At 41.0% G+C, this 25,557-nt stretch overlaps 1 protein-coding gene across 3 annotated transcripts; it reads right to left on the bottom strand.

Annotated features, from left to right (window-relative positions):
• Nucleotides 1-1,966: 1,966 nt before the first annotated feature.
• Nucleotides 1,967-22,496, bottom strand: LOC109867236 (carbonic anhydrase 5B, mitochondrial-like). 3 transcript variants are annotated; one of them, XM_020456265.2, is made up of 7 exons: nt 21,634-22,496; nt 9,275-9,472; nt 8,716-8,834; nt 7,636-7,731; nt 7,411-7,473; nt 6,743-6,901; nt 1,967-6,613 (listed from the first exon to the last, which is right to left on the bottom strand). In XM_020456265.2, the coding sequence occupies exons 1-7, from the start codon at nt 21,773-21,775 to the stop codon at nt 6,443-6,445; spliced, it is 948 nt and encodes a 315-aa protein (XP_020311854.1). In that variant the 5' UTR covers nt 21,776-22,496; the 3' UTR covers nt 1,967-6,442. The 3 variants fall into 3 exon arrangements, with proteins under 3 accessions (XP_020311854.1, XP_031657265.1, XP_020311858.1); XM_031801405.1 differs by lacking the exon at nt 21,634-22,496 and adding an exon at nt 9,711-9,977; XM_020456269.2 differs by lacking the exon at nt 21,634-22,496 and adding an exon at nt 9,622-9,785.
• Between the last annotated feature and the right edge of the window lie 3,061 nt (nt 22,497-25,557).

A 25,557-nucleotide genomic window follows, 5' to 3' on the forward strand; every position in this document is an offset into this window, starting at 1 on the left:
GGGTGTCAATGTAAATTGTCCGGTGGCGATTTTTATGAATTGTTCAGCAGTCTAATGGCTTGGAGGTAGAAGCTGTTAAGGAGCCTTTTGGTCCTAGACTTGGCACTCCGGTATGCTTGCCGTGAGGTAGCAGAGAAAACAGTCTATAACTTGGCTGACTGGAGTCTCTGACAATTTTATGGGCTTTCCTCTGACACCGCCTAGTATATAGGTCCTGGATGGCAGGAAGCTTGGCCACAGTGATGTACAGGGCCATTCGCACTACCCTCTGTAGCGCCTTACGGTCACATGCCGAGCAGTTACCATACCAGGCGGTGATGCAACCGGTCAGGATGCTCTCAATGGTGCAGCTGTAGAACTTTGAGGATCTGTGGGCCCATGCCAAATCTTTTCAGTCTCCTGAGGGGGAAAAGGTTTTGTTGTGACCTCTTCACAACTGTCTTGATATGTTTGGACCATGATAGTTCGTTGGTGATGTGGACACCAAGGAACTTGAAATTCTCGACCCGCTCCACTACAGCCCAGTCGATGTTAATGGAGGCCTGTTTGGCCCACCTTTTCCTGTAGTCCACGATCAGCTTCTTTGTCTTGTTCACATTGAGGGAGAGGTTGTTGTCCTGGCACCACACTGCCAGTTCTCTGATCTCCTCCCTATTGGCCGTCTCATCGGTGTCGGTGATCGGGCCTACCACTGTTATGTTGTCAGCAAACGTAATGATGGTGTTGGAGTCGTGTTTGGCCACGCAGTCGTGGGTTAAAAGGGAATACAGGAGGGGACTAAGTATGCGAATTGGGGCGGTTCGCAAATTGGAGTGGGTCTATAGTATCCGGGAGGATGCTGTTGATGTGAGCTATGTCCAGCCTTTCAAAGCACTTCATGGCTACCGACGCGAGTGCTACAGGGCGGTAATCATTTAGCCAGGTTACCTTCACTTCCTTGGGCACAGGGACAATGCTGGTCTGCTTGAAACATGTAGTTATTACAGACTCCGTCAGGGAGAGGTTGAGAATGTCAGTGAAGACACTTAACAGTTGGTCCGCGCATGCTTTGAGTACACGTCCTGCTAATCCGTCTGGCCCAGCGGTTTTGTGAATGTTGACCTGTTTAAAGGTCTTGCTCACATCGGCTACCGAGAGCGTTATCACACAGTCATCCAGAACAGCTGGTGCTTGTGTGCATGCTTCCTGTATTGACACTTTTCTTGTTTGATGGTTCGTCTGAGGGCATAGTGGGATTTCTTATAAGCGTCCGGATTAGTCTCCTGCTCCTTGAAAATCGGCAGCTCTAGCCTTTAGCTCGATGTGGATGTTGCCTGTAATCCGTGGCTTCTGGTTGAGATGTGTACGTACAGTCACTGTGGGGACGAAGTCATCTATGCATTTATTTATGAAGCCAGTGACTGAGGTGGTATATTCCTCAATGCCATTGGATGAATCCCAGAACATATTCCAGTCTGTGCTAGCAAAACAGTCCTGTAGTGAAGCGTCCACGTCATCTGACCAGTTCCCTATTGAGCGAAATTACGTTAATGCCATTTCACTTTCAGGTCGACTGAAAACAATGAACAAACAAGTTATTTTCTTCAGTTCAAAACAATGTGTGAATATCCTATGAACAAAACATACTGGCATATGGAGTGCCCAGTATACTGCCAACCAGACTCATAACAAAGAGCCTGGACTATCCTAATTTCGTGTTTCAAGGAGCTAATTACTGTTGAAGCCAAGGTCTTCCATTCACGTCACAGAGAGGACTTCCTAGTTCTAAATCCCCATTTATGAGAAGCTGATTGAAATATCTAATAAACCAAACATAAAAAGAGTTGAGGGGGAGGAAGAGCAGCTGGATGAGAGTTCTGAGAGAACGTCCTCAAGCTGCAGGTTCCTGTTACACTTTCAGCATCTGGTCTTTTTTGTCTTTTGGTCTAAAAAAAAAATATACTGTTAAAACAACAAACAAAACCAAGAGAAGAAGAAATTCTTTATTTAGACCTTTTCCTTTCATTTTCTAACCACCACTTCATCTTGAAGTGTATGGTCAGAAGAAAGAGGTCCACAGGCCTTCATAAGAATGACATTTTACATTGACATTTTAGTAATTTAGTAGACACCTTTATCAAAAGCGATTTACAGTAAGTGCATTAAACTGAAGATAGCTAGGTGAGACAACCACATCACAGTACATTGTTCCTCAATACAGAATTCAGTGCTAATAGGAAAAGACAAGTGTACGCCTTTTAAAGGGAAAGGGGGGATACCTAGTCAGATGTCCAACTAAATCAATTCAATTGAAATGTGTCTTCCACATTTAGGTGGATAAAACTGAGATGTCTAAGATGCTCTTTGACGAGGTAGGGTTTCATTGGTTTTCGGAAGATGGGAACGGACTCTGCTGTCCTAGCTTCAGTGGGTGGATTATCATGCTCTGAATGCAGAGTCGATAGCTATGTGGTTACAAAAATATTCAGACTCTAATCGAATGTTCATTTAATTCCCCCATTTGTTATACACAGTTCAAAGAGCAGGTTCTCAAACTCTCCCACACAATGGGAAACCTGCAGCCTTTTGGGAGACAACTCTCATCCCATTTTGATATCCCGTGGCCAACCATAATAAACAGATGAGGGTCTGTTTGAATCAGGTTGAGACAAAACTCAAACCATGTTTCCTAACATATCTAAACATCCACACCCTGGCTCCATTCTCTGTTTTGTCTTCAAAGGTGCCGACTAGGTCTGGTGTGGGGTTATGGGTCCTGGAACCAGGTCCTTATTGCCTGCCCAGGCCTAGGCTCCTGTCGAATGGGGAACAATGCACAGCACAACCATTCATTTATAGGGGACCTTTCTAACAACCCAGATCATTGTGACATCAATGATAGTGTACTCATTTCTTTAATATATTCATCTTTAAAATCTTCTATATAAACATTTGTCAGCAGTGGCTTCCTGGTTGTAACGGCTGGACTGGGCCAATCAAGCACCTGGTACAACAGGCCTGTTGGGAGAGGGGCCCCAATCTAGCCCTTGACCCTCAATAGCAGTTTTCCTTCCGGCCCATGGGGCAGGAATGTGGCCACCCATTGATAAAAGAAATACAACATTTACGACAGCACAACAAACGTAGAACACTCCTCTAGCTCCAGGAAAACACCTGCTACGTAGCAAACAAAGCAAGGGGAAGCACTGTCAAGTTTCCATCTGAGGTGTTTTACCCAAAAGGCTCAGAATTGTGGGCCATGGCTCCAACGGACCTGCTCTGACTTGGGCCCAATACTAGACCACAGGAAGCTGGCATTTATACCGAACAAAAATATAAACACAACATATAAAGTGTTAGTTTCATGAGCTGAAATAAAAGATCCCAGAAATGTTCCAGACGCACAAAAAGCATATTTCTCTCATATTTTGAGCACAAATTTGTTTATATTCCTGTTAGTGAGCATTTCTCATTTGCCAAGATAATCCATCCACCTGACAGGTGTGGCATATCAAGAAGCTGATTAAACAGCATGATTTTTACAAAGGTGCACCTTGTGCTGGGGAAAATAAAAGGTCACTCTAAAATGTGCAGTTGTGTCACACAACACAATGCCACAGATGTCTCAAGTTTTTAGGGAGCGTGCAATTGGCATGCTGACTGCAGGAATTTCCAGCGCTGTTACCAGATAATTTAATGTTAATTTCTCTACCATGAGCTACCAACAATTTTAGAAAATTTGGCAGTATGCCCAACCGGCCTCAACCACGTGTAACCAGGACCTCCACATCCGGCTTCTTCACCTGTGGGATCATCTGAGGGGGTGCTGAGGAGTATTTTGGTCTGTTACGTCAATTGACCTATTTCCTTATATGAACTGTAACTCAGTAAAATTGTTGAAAATGTTGAGTTTAGATTTTTGTTCAGCACACATAACAATGGCTAACTGTGAACACTTCACAAAAAAACTGTCTTGATGCAGAGGTTGTTGATCCTGCTCACCCAAAGTGTTGTGTCACACTCCTGATGGAAACAATGATACTAGAGCTTACATCAACATAAAAACACTGGCAACACAATGGTGTAGGGCAAGTTAAGTGGAAGTTCCGCATAAGTCCCATTTATGTAAAACATGTACATCGATCTGGATCATTGTGCATACTAAGTTTGACACATTTAAAAACAGTCACTGGTGGCATATACATTAAAATACAGCAGTTGATGACAGATTAAATCATGATCATTAGTCTTGATTAAAGTACAGTCATTACAGTTAAATCACATTCCAGTTACCATTTAGTATTTATAATTTGAAAACAAAAATACAGTTAAGTGAAAGGAAACCTCCCACTGGAGATTAAAAAGGCAGAACATAACTAAACAGTTCAGGACAAATAGGAGGCAGAAAATAGGTCCCTTACCACAGTTACAGCAAAAACAAAGTGAATCTCTGTCCTACCATCACTTACCCATAAAAATGCCCACATCAAACCAACACCTAAAATGCACAACTGTTTCGTAACCCCATTCAAATCCTCCCTGTACCCCAACATTGTTCCCTTAACCCGTGGTGTGAAAAGGAGTCACCTTCAATTTCATAGGTAACGCAGTGAAACAGGCATAAGTGTCAAGTAGGTATGGAGGGCTGGAGTCTTGGACAGTGCTTTTCAGTTTTCAGAACATGTTATTGTCAAGCTACTTCTCTGCAATTGACCTATTGGGGAGAGGGCCAGGCCGTACAGAGAACAGTTTGTACAGGGACATGTCCAAATTATTGCAATAACAAGGTCTGAACAAATAGCTGTTTTCAGAGTGCAGTCGAAGCTAAACAGTCTCAAGAAATGACATACAACTATCAGGAGAATGATTCCTGTCGGTGTGCTGCTAGTGCTTCTAAAAGGCAAGTCAAATCCTTCTGACCTCCACCAATAAATAAATACAGAACCAACATGCTAATGATGTACATGTGACACCCTCTCTAAACTCTCCCACAGCTCCTGGATCAGAAATTGGCAAACAATCTACCGACTGCCTGTTAAAAACCTGCGAGGGGCATAATATTGTCAATATTAATTAAACCAGCAGGCTCCAACAGAACAGACACTGCAGTGAGCTATTGATCTATGAAAACAAAGGTGAACGTGTGTGTGAGTATTATGCATAACATGGAAGGCACTATGGTAGAGTCCTTTTTAGTACAACAGAAGAATTTGATTACAAGAGGAAAATAATCTTAGACATGTTAAAAAAGGTCAATGTTTGCTATAGAATTCAACATATTAGTTGTAACAAATGCCCTGGTTTCCCTGTGCTTATAAGGCCTAATGAAGCTGTACATCCTACACATATTACTTTTACATCTAAGTTAAAGATACTGAGATGTGCATTCTAGTCTACTCAAGACTATGTATTAAAATCCATCAAATCACCTAAAAACATATTGAGCAACAATCATGTGTGCAGTTTAGAGCCTTAGCTAGGCCTAAATACAATTAACTAAATCTCTTCGCTTATATGCTGTAAACAAATTTAGAGCTTAAACCTTCAAACTAAACCCCCATTCATATATGATGCCCCTTCACCTCAAATACTTTGTCAAGGAAGAAAAAATGACTGTAGAAGTACTCTTTCCACAAGAGGGGGATATTCATAAGCTTTAGTTTACATAATAAGTGTTGATAGTACTTCAAATTATTCAATTTGTTTCTGGAAGCATGTAAAGTTTGACTGTTAATAAGGAGTGAATAAATAAGGTTTACAACTTATAAACATTAAGAGGATTCATAAAAATCTCCAACCAGATTCACCTAAGACACATGATTTTCAAAAATATGTTAGCGTCGACTACAGCAATATACCTGTCCATGTGTTGATGACTTTCAATTATTGACAGGACAGCAGACAGTGAGACAGATGTAAAAAATAATTTTAAAAAGCCTATAGATCATTGGTATTCTAACTTTTTCAGGGGGGACCAACCCTTTCTTTCGTAATCCTTTCGCGAGACCCCCCCCACCCCAGAGCTAATGACACAACCTTAAAAAACTGAAACATTTCGATTGTTACATCAACAAATAAAAATGTAATGAATTTAAGTTTCTCTTATTAAAATGAAAAGAAACCATTCAAATACATTTACTCAAAATAGTACTTTTCAAATTCTTTCTCAAAAACATTTGTATAATGTCAAATAGAATGATCTGTACTCTCAATTTGCTTACTTTTAATAATGGGGGGGGGGCGAACCCACAGCAGTTCCCACACAACCCAACTAACTAGAGGTCACAACCCTGTCTTTGAATACCACAGCTTTAGATGGTGACATTGGTGCTTTCTGAATGCATAAGGCATTTGGAAAGAAGATGCCAGCAGTATGACTTCTGTAGAGTAAAAAAAAAAAAGGCTTCCTAGGGTAATTGCATAATTTTGGTTTGAAGGGTCCGAGTGAGTTAGTGTGTACCGGTCAGTGGCCTGTCTGTGGACCTTTTGCAGGTGGCTCCTGCTGCAGGAAGGGGGTGAACGAGGACCGCACAGTGCGGCCCCTCAGGGGCTGCTGCACGCGGAAGTTGTTGACCATGCTCTTCTGCACCTCCTCCTCTGCCGAGGTGAAGAGAAGGCTCCGGAACACTGCCAGCTGAGAAAGGGACAATGTGTTACGCAGACCTGAAACTACAGTTAAAATACCAAGGTGTAAACCGCTGGTAATGCCATTGATGTTCCCTCCCTGTTCTCCACTAGCAAACACATACAAATCCACACTAACCTGGTCATGGCTGACTTCGATGTGCTGCTTCATGATAATCCAGGTCACTGCCTCAGTCAGGGGAGGAGTGGTAAGTGACCCTGCATACGTCCAGTAATCGTCAATGTTAGCAGGCAGTAGGCAGGCTGGGTCAAACCTAGTGAACTCAACAACACTGTCCTAGGGAGTGAAAACAGAAAGAGGAAAGGGTTACATGGTGCTGCCAACCATGTAATAATAATAATAATAATTATCATTGGCATTCCCCATCCATAATAACCTGATAGTAGTGGCATGTAATTTGACTCATGGCCACTAGATGGCAGTTAGTTGACCATCTTCCCATCTCTGATCATATTTCAGAATTGTTCTTTTGTGTAATAATTCTGTGGGAGGTAACAAATGTAACAAATGGTGTTCTACCCTCTACCACTCCTGTATAGCTCCTACACTGTCGTCACTCTCCCCCTCACATACTATTGCCATACAAATGTCACGTGTGCTCCACCTGAGAATTGTCCAGATTGCCCAACAGTACATGGACTATTTTTTGTTCTTACGCTTGGGCGGCCTTCTCAGAAACGCCGAGGCATATACCACCTGCTTGAAATGTGCTCTTTGAAACCTTTGTTTTAAAAAAAGAAAAAAAAATCTACTTCATGATTTAAGTGGCCAATCATTGAACTCACCTTGTGTCTGACAGCAGGTAGGGCATCCACTAGTTTCTGCAGTCCCTCGTGTCTCTTCCCTATCTGAGGAGTAAAATAATCTGTGTCTGAGCACTGAGTCCATCTGTCAGGCATGGTGTGTGTGTGTGTATATGTATGGTCAAATGTGTATATAACAGTAGTGGTGGTGGGTTGCATATTGAAGGGATGCATCAATAGCTATGTTAACGAAGAGCAATAAATGACCTTGAGGAAGACTCCGATGACAGCCAGTCCATTCTCCTCCATCACAGCTTCCTCAAACCGCCTGTACTTATTAGAGTTCCAGTGGACCATGTGGAGCTAGGAACAGAAAAGACGGAGGATATGTAAATCAAAGTGTGCTTATCCACACACCCAGAGTCAGGTTGTAGACTTTTGTTGACATATGTCATGAGTTACTGATTGCATTCAAATGCAATGTGTCACAAATTATATCTGTTGCTGAATAATGATGATTAACCTAATTCATGTTTAATATCATTCTCAAGATAAACAACAGCCAAAAAGCAGAAGTAAAACAAATTTGGGATCATATTCTGAACTTCAAAATACACCCCAAAATACCCATCCTTAACTGACAGGAATCAGTATCTATTAAACCAAACTGAGCATTGTCTGACCCCGAGGTCACATGTAGCTCCTCTTTGTTTCACTCTATTTCAGTTCCCAACAATGGCCCACAGTCACATTGGGATCAGGACAGGTTTACATAAAGAAAAAAGGAGTTACAAACCAATAAATACTCAGACTGTGGTGTGCTCCTATTAGGCCCACAGAGGGAGTTGTGTTGTAATCGTAACTTCAGCCTCTCTACACCTGGGGAATGTTGAGAACCCTGACATGGTCAGATTCTCACAGCCATTAACGACAGCTTGGCATGGCACCCTCCCCCAGACAGACAGTAGTACAGTAGTACTCCCTCTATTGTGTAAGTGTGCTTTAGGTGAGTGGAATAATATGAAAATAGATAAAAGGTGGGTCATGAGGATTGACCAGAATGCAGTTCACGCAGAGCATTCTGCTTCTATATGTAGATGTTTCCAACAGCACAATACTCCTCTGTCACAAAAATTCCATGCCAATATAGTCATGGATTGGCTGGGACAGCACAATGCCCTGATGTCTAAAAGCAGTCCTTCCACCATTCCATAGTCTCCTGAAGACTACAGCTCTACTAGACTCGACATGTTAGGAGGTTTTTCAAATTGCATAGAGGCATTCAACTAAATTGACATTTAAAATACAACACACTAACTCTCAAGGAAGAGAATGTGCGGTAGCTACCTCAGCAGGGAAGAGGCGGCGGTCCACGGTATGCTCGGAACCCCACGCGTTGCTCTCCCCCCAATGGAAGTGGAACTGACACAGCCGGAAGTTATCTTCCAGAGGACCCCCTTTAAGTACTGAGTGAGGGATGGAGAAGAATAAATAGATCATTCGGTGTTAGAGAGCCAAGAATGGGGAACAGTAGCTAGTACATAAATAACAGCTGAGTGGGGGTTAAAAACATGATTATATAAACATACATGCTAAAACATAACAAGTATCCTCTCTCTTCACACACACACACAGATTTTTTTTTTTTTTTTTTACACAATAAGCCTATTGTATAATTGGAATGAAAATATGTATAAAGTATATTATTAAAGCAGTGAAACAAAATATACATTTTGAAATAACATTCAATTGAAAATGAGAAATGTCTAAACAATACATTTCAAGACAGAGTGATGTTGAGAAATAAGACTAGGGCAGGGATACTTAAAAAGCTAATCAAAGTCACATTCCAAGTGGTGGGCATTCTGGTTTTAATGAGGCACATTGCAGAGCAGAGAGTCCTTACTGGATTTGTCAGTGGTGTCGTCGTACTCAACCAGGAATGAGTACCCGTTGTTCCATATCTGTGAGCACGTCCCGGGGTCGTAATCCGGGGTCAGCGGCTTAAGGTGCGGATCAAAAACGCTCTTACGCACCCGAATATCGATAGGAGATTGTCTGTTACCCCCTGGAGCAACGAGTGGTCCCTGCCACATTGGATGCACTGGAGTCAAAGGATGAGAGAGGATTTCAATCTAGGCTGACAGTAACATTTGTGATGAATAAAGCCCAACCAGGAAATACAGGGCACGTGTAAATCACATTTGGTCCTATTGCTTAGCCCACTAAACAAAGACAAATGCTGACACTTACATTTCATTGTGTACTCTCCAGCTTCCTGCATTATTATTTAGCAATTATAGTCAAAATGCCAAACATAAAATACGATTAAAATGTCTTACAGTAGACCAGCAATTCAACAGACTTCGAGTTAGACCAGTAAGCCTCCTCCCTACATCCCATTTAAAGAAATGAGTAAAGCAGAGGAGGAATGAGACACTTGGGTTATTCCTCATGAAACTAGGACAACAAAAAAAAAGACCATGATTTGGCAGATTTTCACAACATTTAATATACAGAACAGTCCTTTGGAGGAAGGTTTGTTGACATATATTTAACATTTGTTACAAAGCACAATTGAGAAATAATTTATGAAAATGTGCATATTTATAACATTTTGTCCTTACCCAGGCCTCCTTTAAGACTCCATTATTTATCTGTAGGTGCTACAAAGCAAACACTGGTATCATATGATCATTTTCCCCACTTGCTCAGTAATAGTAATAGCAGTAGTATTTTGATTTCAATAAAAGTCTTACATATTGAAAAATCTAAACATGAATATAGAAAATATACCAGTTAAGACTTGGCACATTTTTCAATATAGGGGGGGTCCTGGTTTCGTGAGGAATCACCCACTTCCTTCCTCTTACTCAAAGGAAATTGCAGAATAAGTCAAATGTGGGTAGGTTACAGAAACGGACTCACGGAATGTATTGGCAGCCCAACAGGTCTTCTCCACAGAAGGAGAGACAGAAGTCGTTCAGTTCTGAACGCAAAGTTTATTAAATCTGCATTTTCTGGCATTACAATAAATCTACTAGGACCTCCTATATCTGTACAATGGTCTGTTGGAAAAGGTATTTTAATAGGAACAATTATTTTTTTTAAATGAACCTTTTTGCTACTGTAGCCATGGCTCTAATGTGCGACGAAAATGTGTGTCGCTGCTGTGTAACCTGCAGTTTTAAATTGGGAACACCAATGCGACAACAAAAATGTGTTTTTATTATAATTGTTGTAACAAGGCTTCGCTGTACCGTTGTTTCCCGAGCGCAGATTCGTTAGCTTCCTGCTTGCACCCTTACTACAGCGAACACGATTGTTTCCTACTAGCACACAGTTCAAAAGATCGGACTCATTAACCAGGGCAACGTTTCTTTTTCTTCCTGTCGAGGATTGGAAGACTCATTTTACATTCCTAAAAACTGTCACCGGCCGTTAACCATTCGTTTTAAACCTTGTTTAGTCATGTTTGTCACTTGACTAACTAGCTAGCTAACAACCTGGTAACATTACCAGTATATACATTTTTCTAGGGCATAACGTGTTCCAGATTTAGCTAGAATTCATATAGGGCTGCTATATCTCAATAAATGCTATGTTGTGCTCCTAACTTTTTAAAGTTGTGAGCACCAGTGCTAACAATGCATTTACATTTAGAGCCCGGACTGTACCGGATTAAAATAAAAAGCCTATTCTTACTACCATTTGTTTTTAATGCAGCCTAGTTTCCCATCATGTGTAATATAAATTGTGACAATGAAGATCATAAAATGTCTGAAAAAAAAGGAACATAATTACAAATCATTTGTAGAACGCAAAATTGACCGCAAGAAGCCCAAACAGATATAATATTTGACTAAAACAATTTAAAGGCATGCTTACATTTTTATATGATCACCTTTCTATTATGTTTGGGAATACTTTGGAACAGATTTTTCCCCCCCAAGTATAATAATGTTCTATCACTTGGAGCCAGTTTGCTGCCATTTTACAGTTGTTTACATAAAAATAAAAAAAAGTTTTTAAATCACTCAAAGGACAAATTCCCAGTGAGGGAGACTTGCTCCATGGCCATATCAAAGTTCCAGAGAGGGAGACTTGCTCTATGGCCAAATCAAAGTTCCAGTGAGGGAAACTTGCTCTATGGCCAAATCAAAGTTCCAGAGAGGGAAACTTGCTCTATGGCCAAATCAAAGTTCCAGTGAGGGAAACTTGCTCTATGGCCAAATCAAAGTTCCAGAGAGGGAAACTTGCTCTATGGCCAAATCAAAGTTCCAGTGAGGGAAACTTGCTCTATGGCCAAATCAAAGTTCCAGAGAGGGAAACTTGCTCTATGGCCAAATCAAAGTTCCAGTGAGGGAAACTTGCTCTATGGCCATATCAAAGTTCCAGAGAGGGATATTTGCCACTTTTAGGAGTTATGATCATATTTGAATGCATGACCAACAGAGTGAATGTGAAAATGGATAAAAAAGGATTTCCCTCTGAAGGTGATTTGCAGGATGTCCAATTACACAAGTAAAAGAAGGGCTGTGAATGGTTACATTGCCTACTATACCAATTTCACTATGAAATGGGCCATCACTTTAGAACTACCAGAGACACCTCTGGAACTTTGTTATGCCCATAGTAGAGTATATAATGGTTCAACAACATATAGAAAAATATGAATATAAACATTATCTATATTTTCATTTTAATATTTTTCTATATTCAATGAATGTAAGAAAATCATCAAAATTTAAAAAAAACTCATATAGAACAAGCGGTAAAGCTTCATATGACACTGATTTTTGCTTTGTAGCACCTACATATGAAACATTATGGAGTCTTTAAAGGACTGACTGAGGCCGAAATGTAATAAATATGCCAACTTTGATTCCTTATTTCACAAAGAATAATGCTTTTAGATACAAATATCAAATAGTTAACAATCCTTCCTCCAAAAAGGACCACTGTATGGATTAAATGTGGTCAAAATGCCCTAAATCATGGTGTATCTTTGGCCTGGTTTCATGAGGAATCCCTCTTTTGAGAGCCCAAGCATAGCTTCCCTGGAAGGAAAACGTTTGTACTTTATTTTCCCAATGGATGTACCCCAAAATAATCTATGGGTTTCCCTGGGACTGAAGAAATTAAAACATAAAATGCAACTCAGTCGGGCAGTAGTTATTGACAAAATCATTTTACAGTTGAAGTTGTAAGTTTACATACACCTAGGTTGGAGTCATTAAAACTCGTTTTTCAACCACTTCACAAATTTCTTGTTAACAAACTATAGTTTTGTAAAATCGGTTAGGACATCTACTTTGTGCATGACAAGACATTTTTCCAGTAATTATTTACAGGTTATTTCACTGTATCACAATTCCAGTGGGTCAGAAGTTTACATACACCAAGTTACCTATGCCTTTCAACAACTTGGAAAATTCCAGAAAATGATGTCATGGCTTTAGAAGCTTCAGATAGGCTAATTGACTTAATTTGAGTCAATTGGAAGTGTAGCTGTGGATGTATTTCAAGGCCTACCTTCAAACTCAGTGCCTCTTTACTTGACAGCATGGGAAAATCAAGAGAAATCAGCCAATACCTCAGAAAAAACATGTAGACCTCCACAAGTCTGTTTCATCCTTGGGAGCAATTTCCAAACGCCTGAAGGATAGGTACCATGCTCATCTGTACAAACAATAGTACGCAAGTATAAATACCATGGGACCACGCAGCCATCATACCGCTCAAGAAGGAGACGCATTCTGTCTCCTAGAGATGAAAGTACTTTGGTGCGAAAAGTGCAAATCAATCCCAGAACAGCAGCAAAGGACCTTGTGAAGATGCTGGAAACGGGTACAAAAGTATCTCTATCCACAGTAAAACGAGTCCTACATCGACATAACCTGAAAAGGCCGCTCAGCAAGGGAGAAGCCACTGCTCCAAAACTGCCATAAAAAAGCCAGACTACGGTTTGCAACTGCACATGGGGTCAAAGATGGTACTTTTGAGAAATGTCCTCAGGTCTGATGAAACAAAAATAGAACTGTTTGTCCATAATGACCATTATAGAGGAAAAGGGGGGAGTCTTGCAAGCTGAAGAACACCATCCCAACCTTGAAGCACAGGTGTGGTCGCAACATGTTGTGGGGGTGCTTTGCTGCAGGAGACTCTGGTGCACTTCAAAGTAGATGGCATCATGAGGCTGGAAAATGATGTTGATATATTGAAGCAACAGCTCAAGACATCAGTCAGGAAGTTAAAGCTTGGTCGCAAATGGGTCTTCCAAATGGACAATGACCCCAAGCATACTTCCAAAGTTGTGGCAAAATGGCTTACGGACAACAAAGTTAAGGTATTGGAGTGGCCATCACAAAGCCCTGACCTCAATCCTAACGAAAATTTGTGGGCAGAACTGAAAAAACGTGTGCGAGCAAGGCCTACAAACCTGACTCGGTTAAAAACCAGCTTCGTCAGGAGGAATGGGCCAAAATTCACCCAACTTATTGTGGGAAGCTTGTGGAAGGCTATCTGAAACGTTTGACCCAAGTTAAACAATTTAAAGGCAATGCTACCAAATACTAATTGAGTGTATGTAAACTTCTGACCCACTGGGAATGTGGTGAAAGAAATAAAAGCTGAAATAAATCACTACTATTATTCTGACATTTCACATTCTTAAAATAAAGTGGTGGTTTGAAGAAATCAACTGTGGGAGCAATTATTAGGAAATGGAAGACATACAAGACCACTGATAATCTCCCTCGATCTGGGGCTCTACGCAAGGTCTCACCCTGTGGGGTCAAAATGATCACAAGAACGGTGAGCAAAAATCCCAGAACCACACGGGGGGACCTAGTGAATAACCTGCAGAGAGCTGGGACCAAAGTAACAAAGCCTACCATCAGCAAGGGCATTGAAGATGAAACTTGGCTGGGTCTTTCAGCATGACAATGATCCCAAACACACTGCCCGGGCAACGAAGGAGTGGCTTCGTAAGAAGCATTTCAAGGTCCTGGAGTGGCATAGCCAGTCTCCAGATCTCAACCCCATAGAAAATCCGTGTTGCCCAGCAACAGCCCCAAAACATCACTGCAAAATACCAGCAAGTGTGTGAAAACCTTGTGAAGACTTACAGAAAATGTTTGACCTCTGTCATTGCCAACAAAGGGTATATAACAAAGTATTGAGAAACTTTTGTTATTGACCAAATACTTATTTTCCACCATAATTTGCAAATAAATTCATTAAAAATCCTACAATGTGATTTTCTGGATTCCCCCCCCCTCATTTTGTCTGTCATAGTTGAAGTGTACCTATGATGAAAATTACAGGCTTCATCTTTTTAAGTGGCCCCACTGTATATATGTATGCATGAATGTATGTACAGTGCCTTGCGAAAGTATTCGGCCCCCTTGAACTTTGCGACCTTTTGCCACATTTCAGGCTTCAAACAAAGATATAAAACTGTATTTTTTTGTGAAGAATCAACAACAAGTGGGACACAATCATTAAGTGGAACGACATTTATTGGATATTTCAAACTTTTTTAACAAATCAAAAACTGAAAAATTGGGCGTGCAAAATTATTCAGCCCCTTTACTTTCAGTGCAGCAAACTCTCTCCAGAAGTTCAGTGAGGATCTCTGAATGATCCAATGTTGACCTAAATGACTAATGATGATAAATACAATCCACCTGTGTGTAATCAAGTCTCAGTATAAATGCACCTGCACTGTGATAGTCTCAGAGGTCCGTTAAAAGCGCAGAGAGCATCATGAAGAACAAGGAACACACCAGGCAGGTCCGAGATACTGTTGTGAAGAAGTTTAAAGCCGGATTTGGATACAAAAAGATTTCCCAAGCTTTAAACATCCCATGGAGCACTGTGCAAGCGATAATATTGAAATGGAAGGAGTATCAGACCACTGCAAATCTACCAAGACCTGGCCGTCCCTCTAAACTTTCAGCTCATACAAGGAGAAGACTGATCAGAGATGCAGCCAAGAGGCCCATGATCACTCTGGATAAACTGCAGAGATCTACAGCTGAGGTGGGAGACTCTGTCCATAGGACAACAATCCGTCGTATATTGCACAAATCTGGCCTTTATGGAAGAGTGGCAAAAAGAAAGCCATTTCTTAAAGATATCCATAAAAAGTGTCATTTAAAGTTTGCCACAAGCCACCTGGGAGACACACCAAACATGTGGAAGAAGGTGCTCTGGTCAGATGAAACCAAAATTGAACTTTTTGGCAACAATGCAAAACGTTATGTTTGGCGTAAAAGCAACACAGCCATGACCCTGAACACACCATCCCCACTGTCAAACATGGTGGTGGCAGCATCATGGTTTGGGCCTGCTTTTCTTCAGCAGGGACAGGGAAGATGGTTAAAATTGATGGGAAGATGGATGGAGCCAAATACAGGACCATTCTGGAAGAAAACCTGATGGAGTCTGCAAAAGACCTGAGACTGGGACGGAGATTTGTCTTCCAACAAGACAATGATCCAAAACATAAAGCAAAATCTACAATGGAATGGTTAAAAAATAAACATATCCAGGTGTTAGAATGGCCAAGTCAAAGTCCAGACCTGAATCCAATCGAGAATCTGTGGAAAGAACTGAAAACTGCTGTTCACAAATGCTCTCCATCCAACCTCACTGAGCTCGAGCTGTTTTGCAAGGAGGAATGGGAAAAAATGTCAGTCTCTCGATGTGCAAAACTGATAGAGACATACCCCAAGCGACTTACAGCTGTAATCGCAGCAAAAGGTGGCGCTACAAAGTATTAACTTAAGGGGGCTGAATAATTTTGCACGCCCAATTTTTCAGTTTTTGATTTGTTAAAAAAGTTTGAAATATCCAATAAATGTCGTTCCACTTCATGATTGTGTCCCACTTGTTGTTGATTCTTCACAAAAAAATACAGTTTTATATCTTTATGTTTGAAGCCTGAAATGTGGCAAAAGGTCGCAAAGTTCAAGGGGGCCGAATACTTTCACAAGGCACTGTATGTATGCATGTATAAAATATTACACACACACTTTTGTTGATTTTTTAAATACTAGAACAAGGGGTCTTGGACACACACAGTTCCAGCAGTAAGTGTAAAGCTGCTGTTCTCATCCAAGTGCTGGGTGGCTAAAGATCAGTCACACCATTTGGCCTGGAGAAAAGTACACATTTCAGAGTACTGTTTTAACACATCTGGCTCTAGAGCCAAGCCCCTTTTCATTTGACTGGTTTGCCTTACCCAGTAGGGCTTGCCAGTGCCTGACCAGAGGACTCCACCGTCATGTGAGATACTCCACGGAACCTGCTGGCTGTTTCTCTTGGCCAACGCATTTGGCTCCATAGTGGGGACTCGATTGCCCTTCAGTACCTTCCTCGATCACAGCTGACAACTCGTGACCATTAAGCTCTCTAAAATGGTAGAACTGGTGGCAGTTTGGGACAAAGTGTAATTTGCTCTAACTTCCCATCTATATGGAGTTAGGGAAAGACTGGATTATCTGGGTGTTTGTCAAGCTTTCTTGTCATAACAGGGGGATATTTGTGAGACAGCACAGAACCACGGGGCAGAGATCCAAAACTGGAATCAAATAGAGACAGTTCAACTATGTTGTGCAGGACAGAGGAAATCAGGAATTGGGGTGTAATGCTCCTCAAAGCCTCTCCAGCAGAATGCACTGTCTGGTCAGGAAGGGGCCCTTAAACAAAAACGATGCATTTAAGTTGGAGAAAGTGATAAATAAAACTATTGTGACGTGGTTGAGAAAGTATTTGAATTCCTTGCAAAAAATATGTTATTAAGAGCGTGACTGAAAATATATATTTTTCTCTCATCACAGAAAATGTATGTATGCGTGTTAAAGTGTAGATTTTAAGCCACATCTTCCAGACGTCGTTGGTTCTGGGCGGATCCCCTAAAAACAAGAACACTTGTGCAGAGATTCCATTTACCATTCCAAAATGATTACAGAAACAACATCCAGGCCTAGCTCTACAAAGTGTATTACAACTGTCCTTGGCCTGTGCCATGTCTGCAGGAAACTTGTGCATGGTACATGTGGTGGCACAGTCTTCATGCTCATCGTGCTGTCATTGGTGGGGCGGCAGGGTAGCCTAGTGGTTAGAGCGTTGGACTAGTGCCCCTGAACAGGCAGTTAACACACTGTTCCCAGGCCATCATTGAAAATAAGAATGTGTTCTTAACTGACTTGCCTGGTTAAATAAAAGGTAAAATTAAATTACATTGTATTGTTTGGAAAAGCAAGGCAACCAGTTGGTTGCACACAGGACAGAAGGCTTCATGTCCGTGTACAAAGTGAACTACAGTACCAATATCAGTGGCAGTATGATTTATAAATCTGTTTCTATAGAAGACAAAGCAAAAAATGTAATGCACAGCTGCCAAACCTAAATGAAAGGGTTAGGTTAGTGCTACAGTAGATAAACAAAGAGTCTTTATGAGAGTTATATTGTAGAGTTAAAGGAAATCTGCAACCACAGTAAAACAAAAGCAATGAACTTGGTCAAATCTGAACTTTTCCTAATCTTATCTATGGGTAACCTGCAGTGAATGGGGCTCCTCGTTCTTGCTCATTGACCTTTAGCACCTAGCTCTCAAACAAACTCCCTGTTCCCTTGCTCAATACTGAACATTTACAGAAAAACAAAAAAATATTTTTAAAAAACATATCATTAGTTGTCAAATCAAAGAAGGACTCACGTAATCAATTTGGTAGCACTTGAACTGAATTACTTGTTATAGCTAGCAACGTGTTATCTTTAGTCACAGGTTAAACAATGGCATAACGTTGTAGCTTGAGTTGGTAGCTAACATTACAGAGTTAGCTACAGTTAGCTAGCTGGTGATGGTAAATATAGCTGATGGTAAACTTACCTTCATAATTGAAAAGGTAGTTCTCGTGGAAGAACATATAATTTATCGAGCTTTGGCCTCAGTCGCCGAGTGGAGCGCAACAAGATTGGATCAGACAGATGTGGTTACTTTTGGCAGGTCAAGCAGAAGTGGTAAAAAAATTAAAACAAAGGGTTGGAGAAGAAAGTAAAAGTGCAATATGTGCTATGTAAGAAAGCTAACGTTTCAGTTCCTTGCTCAGAACATGAGAACATATGAATGCTGGTGGTTCCTTTTAACATGAATCTTCAATATTCCCAGGTCAGAAGTTTTAGGTTGTAGTTATTATAGGAATTATTGGACTATTTCCCTCTCATTAACCTTTGACTATTGGATATTCTCATAGGCACTTTAGTATTGCCAGTGTAACAGTATAGCTTCCGTCCCTCTCCTCGCTCCTCTCTGGGCTCGAACCAGCAACACAACGACAACAGCCACCATCGAAGCAGCGTTACCCATGCAGAGCAAGGGGAACAACTACTAGATGGCTCAGAGCGAGTGACGTTTGAAACGCTATTAGCGTGCGCTAACTAGATAGCCATTTCACTTCGGTCACACCAGCTTCATCTCGGGAGTTGATAGGCTTGAAATCATAAACAGCACAATGCTTTACGCACAACGAAGAGCTGTTTGAATGAATGTTTACGCGCCTGCTTCTGCCTACCACCGCTCAGTCAGACACTTAAATACTTGTATGCTTGTATGCTCAGTCAGATTATATGCAACAGAGTTAGCAGGACACGCTAGATAATATCAAGTAATATCATCAACCATGTGTAGTTAACTAATGATTATGATTGATTATGATTGATTGTTTTTTATAAGATAAGTTTAATGCTAGCTAGCAACTTACCTTGGCTTACTGCATTCGCGTAACAGGCAGTCTCCTTGTGGAGTGCAACGAGAGAGGGGCAGGTCGTTATTGCGTTGGACTAGTTAACTAAGGTTGCAAGATTGTATCCCCGGAGCTGACAAGGTGAAAATCTGTCGTTCTGCCCCTGAACCCACCGTTCCTAGGCCATCATTGAAAATAAGAATATGATCTTAACTGACTTGCCTAGTTAAATAAAGGTATTAAAAAATAATACAAATTAAATAGGCGCCCCAAAATACCAATTTCTGATTGTTATGAAAACTTGAAATCAGCCCTGATTAATCGGTCGACCTCTACTATTGACCAGTACACGCCCACACCATTCTGTTGTTCAGGTAAACCCATACAATTTAAAAACAGAGAAAAGCTGCTTTTTAAACAAACTATTTCACACATATTGTAATTAAATGTAATATTTAATAGAAATCTGGACACACTGGACAGAATTTAAAGGGATTTTTGCAATGAGGCCTTTATCTACTTCCCCAGAGTCAGATGAACTCGTAGATACCATTTTTACACCTCTGCATGCAGTTTGAAGGAAGTTGCTAACTAGCGTTACCCATAGACTTCCAGTCAATGCTATCTGCTAGCACATAGACTGTCATTGTGAAACTACCTTAAACTTCCTTATTTGACACAGACATAAAAATGGTATCCACGAGTTAATCTGACTCTGTGGAAGTACATTATGGGATTTATTGCCAAAATCACCGAGTATATATTTTTTTATTACTATGTTTGTTTATCAATAACAGTTTCCATCCACTGTTTGAGTGTAAAGTCATACCATATTAAAAAAACAGCTGTGATGGAAACAGGTAATTTCGGTATAATTTTATAAATGGCGACATTATTGGTTTGTTCGACGTGGTGGTATCTTTTTGTGTCTGTATTATGCGAAAAATGGTGGCGGAAACAGCTTTATGCGCAAATATTTATACAATAACCATTATACTGAAGTAACCTTGGAGCCACGCAATGATATGGTGTGTGGTCCTCCCACTATAACTTGGGTAACAATGCAGTTTATTAGGATACAGATTAAATAAATGATGATTAACTTCCCAGGGTGGTGAAAGAGCACGGTCTTTAGCGTGATGCTTCATGCCAATAAATATTCAGGGTCTTATTCTGGTGACATGATGGTCGATACTTAGCTTTTTTTTTTTTTATCTTGCTCTTTTGTCCATAATAATCTCATCACGTAGGCTATACCCACACTATCTGCAAGCTGTTGGCTAAAACGCACGTGCCAATACCGGAGTCGGCACATTACCTATATAACGCTGCATTTGTGACAAAACCCTCAGTAGATTTGAAAATGCGCTGCAGCAAATTTATTTAACCTTTAATCTAGGCAAGTCAGTTAAGAACAAATTCTTATTTACAATGACGGCCTACTTGTAAAGCACCCCCTAACCCGAATGACTAAACTTCGGTACATGGGAATTTAACTGTAAAAGTTATTTTTATGTGCACTACATCGTCACTCACAGCCTTTCATCTGCAACAAGTCAATTTGTTGGAATTACACCACAGGTGAGAAAATATAAACAAAAATTATGCAAATTTGATTATATTCGCATAAAAATCTGGCCAATTGGTGATAGATTTTCATGCAAATATTCTAAAATCTATATTAAAAATTAGCATTTTAATTTTCTCACCAGAAAACAGCTTGCGGATACAGTGCGGGTATAGTCTACATGAGATTATTATGGACAAAATAGCAAGAATATTTGTATTTGTCAAAAAGCAGTCAAGCATCAATCATCATGTCACCAGAATAAGACCCTTGATATTCATTGGAATGGAGCATCAAGCTAGAGGCTGAACACTTTCGCCACCCTGTGAAGTTCATAATTTATTTCATCTGTAGCATAATAAACTGAAAGCTTTGCCGAGTCGTAGTTGGCGTACAACACATTACATTAGTTTAACGACCCAGTCGAAAGACAGGGTAATGACTCCAATCACTGCCTTGGGATCATTTTTTAGACCTTAGGGAAGAGTGCCTACTACTGGCGCTCCAACACCCAGCTGCAAATGGTTCAGGGACTAACCAGGACCAACCCTGCTTAATTTCAGAGGCATTCCAGCAGTGAGATGCCGGATTGTATGCTGCTGGCATAATGAACCAGATTCACTCATGCAGAAATCCACTCCCTTATTCTTTGTTTTCATCGCAATGCGTGCACAATGTCATTATCCCTTTAGTAATGTAGCAACCAAGGATTTATATCCATAATTGGTAGCCATGGTGACGTTAAATTAAAACGTTACCGCTGCTTAAGAGATTTAGCAGTTATTTATCATGTGTGTGGAATGTGGCAGCTTCGCTGCCAGCTGGACTGAGTGACTAGTGGTGATCATAGCACTGACTGTTCTAGTCTTAAATATATTGCCTAGAACTAGAAACTGTACTTAATATAATGATACAAGATATGTAAAAAGTTTCGACACTTACAGGCAGAAAGCACATATTTGCTTGAACATGCGGTGAGGTTGCATCTTCTCACAGGTATCAAACGTTGACCTTTAGTTTGCTTGATGAGATGTCTGTGCAGCTGCCGAGCAAGTGGCGTTAAAACCGATGAGAGAGCCACCATTATCTCGGATTCTTCGAATACGCTTCTCGAGGGTTGCGAGAGTCAAAGTTACCTGTTATTTATCGTTTCGGGTAAGGCAAAACGTCAAGTCAACTGCTCATCTTGTCCCCAGGTGTTACGGGTTGGTTTCATAGCCGTTTCCACCTAACGGGATTTGCTTTTTAGGGACCCTCGTCTTCCACATTGTCGGCTGGATGGCTGGTCTCTCTCGCTACCTCTCGCTTGACTGGTAGCAACGAAATGTGCAGGCTTTCACACGATTAAAACATTCACGAACTGACAGTAAATTCCATCCGGTTTTACAGCTTTTCACTAGTCCTGTTGATGCGTGCTCTTACTTGAACACCGCACCCATCTAATCTAGCTTCCTACAGATATTTCACGCGCCGCATCAACGAAAATAACAGATTGTAAATGTGTTTACAACGCAATGTCATTACGAAGAGTTTGCTGAGTGGGGGGTCGCAAAATTCCCATCCCGACCTATCAGGTTTATCGTCTGAGGGACGTTTCAATCCACATGCGCGAGACGATGCTGCGTTCATAGCTTCTTGTAAATACGAGCATATGACTGGAAAATCCACTTGAACGCCTCTCCAACTCGTAATTACTTGAGGGAAACTCGTCTACACCCTTGAGCTCCGACTTCTTCCATACACCTAATCAAATTGTATTTGTCATATGCAAACAACATGGCTGCGTTCGGGTATGTTTTTACGTTCTGGCACGTTCAATTTAACGGAAATGGTGCTGAACAGAACGACCAGTTGGAACGCTGTCGCACACAGTTTCTAAACCGAGGCACAACATTGCGAGATTTCTGGGAACGCTTGCAAAACAAACTAAACAGACCAGGCCAGGGTTTGGGGTTTGAGAAGTCAATGAGAGAAGTGAAAAGTTCTTCCTCGATTCGAGACAATGTTTTTGTTAGTTCAACATGTTATTACTCCAACCTCGTGAAAGTGACAAACTGACACGTTTTCATTTTCGTCAAACAACTTTTATCGAAGGATTAGCTTTGACCTGCACATGCGCAGTTTTGCGCGAGACGACCGTTAGAAACACTTCATCGGATCTACACATGAGTTTAGCTAGCCAACGTCGCCATGGCATTGACTACAAGTGTTTTAGCATATCTTCATACGATATTATAAACCGGGTGGTTTGAGACCTGAATGCTGATTGGCTGAAACCGTGGTATATCAGACATCATAAACTGGGTGTTCGAGCCAAGAATGCTGATTGGCTGAACACTGTGTTATACCATGGGTATGACAAAACCAACTTAATTAGAGCAGTAAAAATAAGTGTTAACAGTTTATAATAGCAATAAGGCACCTCAGGGTTTGTGGTATATGGCCAATATACCACAGCTACGGGCTGTGTCCAGGCACTCTGTTGTCATGCTTAAGAACAGCCCTTGGTATATTGGCCATATACCACACCTCCTCGGGCCTTATTGCTTATGTATACAACAGGTTGGTCTAATCTTGGATTCTGATTGGTTAAAACCGTATTCCAACTGGTGTCTATTCCACAAGTTACAACCAGCTAAAGATATGACGTTGAAATGCCTATTTACTCTGTTCCATCTCACTGCGCAATCCACTGTCTCATCAGCCCAGCCAGGCAATTTATAAACTTGATCTCCACTATAAAAAGCATCTAGATATTATCTCCGATTTCTTTTAGACTAGCATTTGATTTAACAGCGGAGATTAATATAAACCTTGTGGTCTGTCTGATATTTGAATTTCAATATTGAAACAATGTTGCAATCTCCAGCTGTCCCATAGTAATAAATGTGTTGGGACGAGACAGGCAGGCAGGCAGCTTTTCTCAGCAAGTTGAATTCATGAATCAGCTGGCATCATTTTTATGGATATATATATATGGATATATATATATATATATATATATATATATATATTTCTTGATGCCTATTCATTTTCCTTGACTTTTTCCATATTCTGTTATGCTAGCCTTATTTTAAAATGGATATAAAACTAAAAGAATCCTCAGCATTCTGCACACAATACCCCATAATGACAAAGCGAAAACCGGTTTATAGAAATGTTTCCATTGATCATCCTTGAGATGTTTCTACAACTTGATTGGCGTCCACTTGTGGTAAATTCAATTGATTGGAAATTATTTAGAAAGGCACACACCTGTCTATATAAGGTCCCATAGTTGACAGTGCATGGCAGAGCAAAAACCAAGCCATGAGGTCAAAATAATTGTCCATAGAGCTCCGAGACAGGATTCTCTAACCTTCATTTAACTAGGCAAGTCAGTTCCGAAGAAATTCTTATTTACACTGATGGCCTACCCTGGCCAAACCCAGACGACGCTGGGCCAATGGTGCGCCACCCTATGGGACTCCCAATCACTAAAGTTTTCAGTGTCGATTGTGTCGAGGCACAAATCTGGGAAAGGGTACCAAAACATTTCTGCAGCATTGAAGGTACTCAAGAACACAGTGGCCTCCATCATTCTTAAATGGAAAATGTTTGGAACCACCAAGACTCTTCCTAGAGCTAGCCGCCTAGCCAAACTGAGCAATTGGGGGAGAAGGGCCTTGGTCAGGGAGGTGACCAAGAACACGATGATCACTCTGACTGAGCTCCAGAGTTCCTCTGTGGAGATGGGAGAATCTTACAGAAGGACAACAATCTCTGCAGCACTCCACCAATCAGGCCTTTGTGGTAGAGTGACCAGACAGAAGCCACTCCTCAGTAAAAGACACATGACAGCCCACTTGGAGTTTCCCAAAAGGCACCAAAAGACTCTCAGACCACGAGAAACAAGATTCTCTGATCTGATGAAACCAAGATTGAACTCTTTAGCCTGAATGCAAAGCGTCACATCTGGAGGAAACCTGGCACCATCCCTACGGTGAAGCATGGTGGTGGTTGCATCATGCTCTGGGGATGTTTTTCAGCAGCACGGACTGGGAGACTAGTTAAGATCAAGGCAAAGATGAACAGAGCAAAGTACTGAGAGATCCTTGATGATAACCTGCTCCAGAGCTCTCAGGACCTCAGACTGGGGAGCAGGTTCACCTTACAACAGGACAACGACCCTAAGCACACAGCCAAGACAACGCAGGAGTGGCTTCGGGACAAGTCTCTGAATGTTCTTGAGTGGCCCAGCCAGAGCCCGGACTTCAACCCGATCTAAACATCTCTGGAGAGCTGAAAATGGCTGTGCAGCAACGTTAACTTCCAACCTGACAGAGCTTGAGAGGATCTGCAGAGAATGGGAGAAACTCTCCAAATAAAATACAGGTGTGCCGAGCTTGTAGCGTCATACCCAAGAAGACGCGATGCTGTAATCGCTGCCAAAGGTGCTGCAGCAAATTTGCTGAGTAAAGGGTCTGAATACTTACGTAAATTAGATTTTTAATTAGCAAACATTTCTAAAAAACTGTTTTTGCTTTGTCATTATGGGGTATTGTGTGTAGATTGATAAGGGTAATTTTGAATAAGGCTGTAACATAACAAATGTGGAAAAGGTCAACGGGTCTGAATACCTTCTCAAAGAACTGTATATCTTAAAGGGGCCATCTTTAGTTGCCATATCAATGTTTGGACTTATAAATATGTACCCATTGATCATTGAAGAATATAACTTGTAAATGCCTCATGGTGAACTTAGTTCAACTGTCATACCTCATCAGAACCCAAAATATAGCTAATGTCTGTAAACAAAGTAAATGTAAACAAACACTATATAGCCTCAAAACGTACATTTTAATATCATGGATGATCAGTCTTTGC

This window comes from Oncorhynchus kisutch, linkage group LG22, assembly GCF_002021735.2.
Source record: "Oncorhynchus kisutch isolate 150728-3 linkage group LG22, Okis_V2, whole genome shotgun sequence".
In the NCBI taxonomy this organism is placed as follows: Eukaryota; Metazoa; Chordata; class Actinopteri; order Salmoniformes; family Salmonidae; genus Oncorhynchus; species Oncorhynchus kisutch.

What these genes read in the sequence shown, in the direction of transcription:
- LOC109867236 (XM_020456265.2), bottom strand. Translation starts at nt 21,775, where the DNA reads ATGGTGGCTCTCTCATCGGTTTTAACGCCACTTGCTCGGCAGCTGCAC. An exon ending in CGACACCACTGACAAATCCA is followed by an intron (nt 8,835 to 9,274) that starts GTAAGGACTCTC and finishes TCCCTCACTCAG; the next exon opens with TACTTAAAGGGGGTCCTCTG. An exon ending in TCGAAGTCAGCCATGACCAG is followed by an intron (nt 6,614 to 6,742) that starts GTTAGTGTGGAT and finishes TCCCTTTCTCAG; the next exon opens with CTGGCAGTGTTCCGGAGCCT.